This window comes from Symsagittifera roscoffensis, chromosome 4 (assembly GCF_963678635.1).
Source record: "Symsagittifera roscoffensis chromosome 4, txSymRosc1.1, whole genome shotgun sequence".
Classification (NCBI taxonomy): Eukaryota; Metazoa; Xenacoelomorpha; order Acoela; family Convolutidae; genus Symsagittifera; species Symsagittifera roscoffensis.
Genome location: NC_087065.1, coordinates 50,422,927 through 50,429,943, shown reverse-complemented (window position 1 = coordinate 50,429,943; position 7,017 = coordinate 50,422,927). Strand labels below are relative to the sequence as shown.

Genomic DNA, 7,017 nt, shown 5'->3' with positions numbered 1-7,017 from the left:
AAGGCAAAGTTTTTGTTTCAACATAGTTTTTCTGCGTGGGATGCTAAAAAAGTCTAATGTAAAATAATATTTTAACCATATTGACATTCATAGTAAAACAAACAAATAAAGCCCATTTTTTTAAAAGAAAATTGACTAAAAAAAAATTCAAAAGAATTCAAAATTTTTTTTTTCAAATTTTTGCACAAAAATTTTCAGTTTTTGAAGTTTTGGGTTCCCAGAACGGAGCCAAAAAACTCCAGCAATTAATTTTAGTTGCCTAAAGTTAAGTTTTTAGGGCTTAAATTTTAAATTTGTTCTAACTAAGCTTCTGTTAGCCTGCTCGCTTGCTTTATTCGCTCGCAGACGAAAAATCAAAAAATTCAAACCGATTTTTCTCAATACTGTGAAAATTTTTTGCAAATTTTCTATTGTGGTTCGCATCACGAGTGAAACAACTTTAATATGATATATCACTCAACCCAGTACGATCATTATTTGTGGTACCTGATTTTGCGTGGAAAAAAAAGCAAAAAAAATAAAACACGCCCGAATACAAAGTTCGTCCCCCTTTTGGCCGGATCAATCAAGATTTTTTTTGCGTGAGTCGCTCTTCATTGTTTATTGTTTAGAATGAGTAATTTACTTTCCGTCTGGCAAAGAAATTAATAAAACTAAATTGTATTATGGTGATTTAAATTATCCGTAGAAACCAAGTAAAGCTCAAAAACTAAAAAATGTTTTGCTCAACTTTGTTGATTTAAGACGAAAAATAATAGCAAAACATAGAACTTAAAGAAAACTAATATTAATCAATTGAATTTACGACATTCGAACCCAATATTTTACCCCAAAACGATCTTTTTTGCTTTTTTATTCAATCAAAAATTACGCCGAAGCTTTTTGTCGAATTAGGGACAAAATTAGATCACAGCAAGCCTCTTATGTAACTCAAAAAAGTGTTCAATAATCTCCAAAAACGTGCGCACAACGTTTAATTTTTTAAAATTGGTAATTCACGTAGTAAAAAAGGACCTTTTTGGCTATCAAACAAAAATAAGTTTGTATATACGAAGTTGAGAAGATTATACCCTAGTTAGACCTTGCTGAGCTTCAAAATATATAATTTTGTCTGCAATTCAACAAGTATTTTTGGCGTAACTTATGATTGAAATAAAATAAAATAACTTCTGCCAAAATTCTAAGCAATTAATTTTCATTTTTTTTCGTTTTGTCCGGTTAACTTGATTCGGCACTGTAGTCAAAACGAAATTCACAATCAGAAAGACACTAAAAATCAGCGTCATCAAATTGAAGGACTTTTCAATACAGAAAAAGCTCTAAAAAGTGCCTAAGAATTGTTGATAACACCATCTTGAATATAGTTTGTCAGAAGACAGGGACGAAGATACTATATTATACTGACAAAAAGGCGTAGTGTTGACCAGAACCAACCAGGTCCTAAAAAGGCTGTCATCTTTAACAGCTTGTAAAACCAGGGTGCCAATACAATGAGGGGGGTGTGTGGGTGACTTTATCTTACGTTCACTTCTGTTTGCACATTTTTTCAAAAGTTTTCCTTCGGCATTAGTTTAGCGCAACCATTATGATGGACCAATCCTGAAATTTTAAAATTTCAATTTTTTTGACAAACTTGTTTTAAATAGTCCAAAAAAATTTGATGCTATGCAAAATAAGAATCTAGTTGCAAAATAGTGGCTTTTTATGATTGCCAATTCGGTCAATTTAGGATTCGTTGTGACTGTTTGCTACTTATTTTGGATGTATATTTTCCTGTCAACTAACTGAAATTTATATTGATCTTTCTTACTTAATTATCTTTTGTTTCATTCTTTACATTGGAACATCTTAATCTGTGAAATGAAAGCAGGCAAAAACATTTTAAAAAAATTGGTATTCTTATAGGATTTATGAGAATCATAAAGGTGAAACACAGCCAAGAAACACTTGGAAAAGAGTCAATAAATTCAAGTAAACAAAACAATAATACTGACCACTCACATTTTTTTGAAAAGTCTCAATTTTTGAAAAAAAAATGGCCTAAAAATTCGTTGAATTTTTAGCAAGCACATACTATGATTGACAATTGTTGGAGAAAACTGACCCAATTTGAAAACATTTGATCAATAGGTAAAAATTGTTTTTCGCTGGGAAATGTGATAATTAAAGTTCATTTGCGAAACTAGAAGTGGACCACGTTTTTCGTGACTTTGCACTTTTGCTGTTTGATAGTGGAGTTTGCGTTTCTTTTTGACGAAAGAAATGAACTGAACTGGAAAAGAAACTAACAGTTAAACCGCAAAATTGCACAACTGAGCTTGAACAAACTTTCGAATTTTTCCAAAAAAAAAAAATCATCTTGAGCTATATAAGTTTTAATCCACTTTCGAAATAAAAAGTCTTTCAGGTTTTTCCGACCTTACACTTTAATTGTACAATAGTGGATTTTGCCTTATTTTTAGCAAACAAAACTGAACTTTAAAAAATCGAAGAGCGAGCAATCAATTTTCAGTCTGAACAAAAATTCAAACGTCAATTTTTAACAAAAATCAAGTTTGAGTGAGCCTGAAAACTTTAAAAATTTTTTCATCATTTGTTTTCTTTTTTTAAATGTTTTTGATGCATCGCAAGGGGTTCATATCTCCGCTCCGCCTCTGTGTAAAAAGCTGAAAATGAATGATTCAAATTAATCGAACTGTACTGTTAACACAATGCAGTTTTGATTGAGATTCTTCTTGTTTTTCATCTAGTTTTTCTTTGTTCCTGCTGTCGATTTGTTTAGATTCGTTTCCATCCAGAATCGTTCAATCAGTGTTTCTGTCCTGTCTTCTATTTTCTTACCAATGCCATCATTTTCATTCTGGTGTTGATGAATAACGTTTTCTTTCGACATGCTACATTATCTGTCCCAATTGTTTGTTGAGTGTTTCATTTGTAGCATATACAGGAGTTTTTCCTGCGTTTTTCAGCTTCGAATATTTTACCGAATCATTTCATTATAAGGTAGAAGCACCCCGTTCCCAATACTAAGCTCTGTGGTTTTAGTTGGATGACAAATGAGAACCTTGCCGACATGCTAAACAGATAAATTTAAACTGATATTACTAATGTGATCCACTTGCTTTTGTTTCAGAGAAAGTTGTGACCAGAACATCGTGCCAAGAAAGTGTTAATTTTACGTTTTTTTGGACTTTCTTAGAAGCATATCTCGAAGTGACAACATGAACTTGGAAAATTTTCCAGGAAAATGTGATATTAGATTTAGCATGATTGACATAATTATCAACTACGGGGCTTGAAAAATCGTTTCATGGAAGCTACCCAGACTTACTTGTAGTTTTGCGCTACTTCGTCGCCGAACATCTCACCCGCCTTGTAGTCGGGAAAATTCGACATCGCATTCTGAAATCAATAAAATTTTTACCTGGATTTACTTTCAGTTATACATTAGTCGTATTCACTAGAGCCGAAATCAAAATTTTATTTCACAACAACCGACCAGGCTTAACCTGAACATTTTTATGTTACTATAATTTTCATTGACCAAAAACCCAAAAAAGTTGTCAACTTAAATAACATATTCAACAGACCACTTGAAAAAGAGTAAATTATTGCAAGGAGCAGAAATTCAAAGACAAAAAATATTGCCTAAAAGCCCTGAGAAAACTGGATCAACAGTTAAATTTTCTATTTCCCCCGTGGAACGTGATAATTGAATTTCATTTTCGGAACTAAACATCAATCACGTTTTTCGTGATCTGTACGTTTTACTACGCTTACCGACCCTTAAACAAGCGTAACAGAAAAAGAGCTTAAGCTGGATGAACTTGTTTGATAATTTTTCGAATATGTAGGACTGATGGCGGTTGAAATGCGTAGTTTTGAAAAGTTGCAACTTACTCAAATCTATAGCGGTTTTTCTACTAAAACAAAAACATAGCCAATCGAAGATTGGAAAAAAAACTGAACGCAAGTAAACATTAAAAAACACTGAATTTCGAATTTCAAAAAAAATACATACCGAGTAAGCTCTTTGAATTTCGCGAACAATTTATGATTGGCGCTTTTCTGATAACATGAACCCAACTAGAGAAAACTGGATCAAGAGATAAAGCTTTTATTCCGCTAGAAACCTAAAAGTTAAACTCCACTTTCTAAACTAAAAAACCGTTCACGTTTTTTTGCCTCATTTCCACGTTCGGGCTCTTTTACCTTTTCCCTCCACCTCACACGAGCTTCAATATGTTAGTGTAACAAGTGGTTTTACGAGGTTGAATAAGACGACCAATTATGTTTGTCGTGGCCTTATTAGTCCGTATGTAAATTTTCATAACAATCGGACGATGTCGTCAACAAATTTACATGTAAAAAATTGCAGGTGGGGGGGGGGAAGGAAAAAGAGCCCACGTTCGTATTTCGAGAGTGCTTTTTACGTCACTTTCAGCAGATGAATTTCAATTGAACTCAAAGAGTGCATATATACTTAAGTGCATTCAAAAGTGCATCAATATGTATGAATGCACATCTGTAGATATTAGAGACTTTTAGGATTTTTCCTGAAAAAAAAAATCACTAAGTTCATTACTCATTACAGAATTAGCCATTTATGTGGAGGAGATTTTCGCTAACCATTTTTAATCTGAACCTAATGTAAGGTTTGACATTGAAAAGTCGACTTTCCTACAGGTTTCTCTTCTACAAAATAGGGTGTAAAAATTTAAACCGGATAAAATTTTTGCACCTTCTACTTTTGATTGAAGCATTAGCCCCAGGTTTTCATACAGAAATTAAAAATAAAAATAAAAACGATTTAAGTCTCAAAGTTTTGGCTTTCCTAGGTTCATAACAGTTTATCAGCCATAAATTTGGCCAGGCTGCTTCAGCAGGGAAATTTTCCACAACCTGCTTTTTTCTATTGAACCACTAATCTTGAAAAAGTTTACAAAAACTGCAAGAGAATATCATAAACTATATGTCTACCAAAAACCTAACAACTTTCATGCAAAAAAGGATTCGCCATTTCTGCAGGGAAGAGTCTCGCAACCCGTTTTTTTTTATTGAAGCCTTAATTTGACAATTGGCACAGCCGTTTTTGAGAAAAGACAAAAAGTTTCTAGAAAACAGAAAAACAAATAAGACTTTTTGAGCGTTATATCTTTTTCTTTCAGTTTTAGAGCGTACCGTTGAATCATTTTTTTTTTCAGTTGAACCAATAATCTCAGATTTGGCAGGGTTTTTTTTCGAGAAAAGTAAAACATTTCTAAAAAACCAAAAATTGCCAAAAACAAAAACTTTGATAGGCAATACCTTTTTGCGTAAAAAAAAAATTAGTGTAGCCGCTGATGCAAAGTAGTTTTCCGTAAACTCTTCTTTCATTTGAACGCATAGCACTTGATTCAGCGATTAGTTTCTCTCCTATTGAAAATGTCGAATGCCGTAGAATGTGAGGAATGTTAAAAAAACTAGCAGAGTAGGCAAACAGGGAAGTAGCCCGAAATTCTAAAATAAGTATTTTGTTGAAAACAAGGTGAGTATTCTATGAGAAAAACTAAAAAATTTATGAGAAAAACTAAAAAAAGTGCAACAAAAGTCTTCTATTTACTCTCAAAAAATGATTGCCACTGACTTACAAAATGTAACTTACAGAGGCTATGTTGACTTCGGTGTCTACTGCATTGTTGTCAGCGTCGCTCGGTCCCGGGGTCTCGTCGTCTGGATCTGACAACCCCGGTACGCACGCTCCGCTATCGCACTCCGGAGGCGCAGTCGTATCCGGATTCACTACCACTTTGTCAATTTTTGGTGTCGTGAATTGTGTAGTTTCCGTTGTAGTTTTAATCACGGGCTGTGTGGGCTTTTTTGGATGTGGAGTTGTTTTTCCTGGAGGTTTTTTGGGCACAGTTGGGGGACCGATAACAGAACTTTTAGTTGTAGCTTGAGTTGGGTTTCCTTTGCCATTGCCTGTGACTTGAGTTGTCGTCTTCACTTTCGGAGGAGCAGTTGAACCGCCTGCCACTTCGGGCGGAACAATCGGAACTGGTTTCTTGGGCTTATTGCAGATATTACATGGTATCATTGATATGCAAATAGATGCAGTGAAGTCTATCACTATATTTGAGGGTTTAGCAGTCGTTGTCGTCGTGGTCGGCGGCTTCGGGGTTGTTGTTGTCCGTTTTGTTGTTGTTCTCCGTTTTGTTGTCGTCGTTGATGAGGTTGTGGGAGGAAGAGTTGAGCTAGTCGTTGTTGTTGTTGTTGTTAGAGGTGTTGTTATAGCTAACAACATGTAATAAGTGAGTTCAAAATGGTTTAAGACTCTAGTACGGCCCCGGATCACCAGCGGATTTAGAGGGGAGTATGGGGGGCGTGGGGGTATTTGGGCGGACGCCCTCTTTTCAGGCATTCGACCCCCTGCCGACCCAAAGGGCCCCCCTTTGTACTATTTTGAGATATCAATTTTTGGCTGACCATAAATTTTTTCTGCCTTGAGCGCCAAAATATACTAATTTTAAGGGGGGAGCGCGCGCCGAACAAGGCAGTTTTTTTCCATCAAATTTTTCCTAATGTGCCTAAAACGCCTAGAGAAACGGTGCCTAGAAAACTTATTTAAAATTGTGTCTTTATAGTGATTTGGTAGAGCTCAGAATAAAAATTTGGTTGACCTATAAAAAAGTCGACAAAATAGTCTAAATTTTTTTTTGAAAAACCGCCCACCCCCCATCGAGAAAACCCTAGATCCACCCTTGGCCCTAATCGCCTTCAGTATAACGACTGGTACAATACAATAGGATAAAATCAGAGCACTTGAACTGAAATCGTCATTGATGTTCAATTTTTGCCCAACATGTGAAATTAAATTACCTGTTTACCAATGTTTTTGCTCCATAGAGTGAAGCAAAACTTTAAATAAAAAAAATGATAATAATTGAAAAAAAATCAAAAAGCGTTTCATTTTTACGGACGTTAAGTTTTTGAGTTTAGTCTTTTTGCGGATGGCACTGCCTTTCTTGTTTCTTTTCA

The 7,017-nt window shown here is 34.7% G+C and overlaps 1 protein-coding gene across 1 annotated transcript; it reads right to left on the bottom strand.

Annotated features, from left to right (window-relative positions):
- Positions 1 to 2,752: 2,752 nt before the first annotated feature.
- Positions 2,753 to 6,176, bottom strand: LOC134845230 (protein piccolo-like). Its single transcript, XM_063862144.1, has 3 exons — positions 5,645 to 6,176; positions 3,332 to 3,402; positions 2,753 to 3,076 (listed from the first exon to the last, which is right to left on the bottom strand). The coding sequence occupies exons 1-3, from the start codon at positions 6,074 to 6,076 to the stop codon at positions 2,989 to 2,991; spliced, it is 591 nt and encodes a 196-aa protein (XP_063718214.1). The 5' UTR covers positions 6,077 to 6,176; the 3' UTR covers positions 2,753 to 2,988.
- Between the last annotated feature and the right edge of the window lie 841 nt (positions 6,177 to 7,017).

Bases quoted from the DNA above. Each gene is read 5' to 3' on its own strand.
- LOC134845230 (XM_063862144.1), bottom strand. From the start codon at position 6,076: ATGATACCATGTAATATCTGCAATAAGCCCAAGAAACCAGTTCCGATT. The intron at 3,403-5,644 runs GTAAGTTACATT...TATTGATTTCAG, and splicing joins CCGAAGTCAACATAGCCTCT to AATGCGATGTCGAATTTTCC. The intron at 3,077-3,331 runs GTAAGTCTGGGT...TTATCTGTTTAG, and splicing joins GAAGTAGCGCAAAACTACAA to CATGTCGGCAAGGTTCTCAT.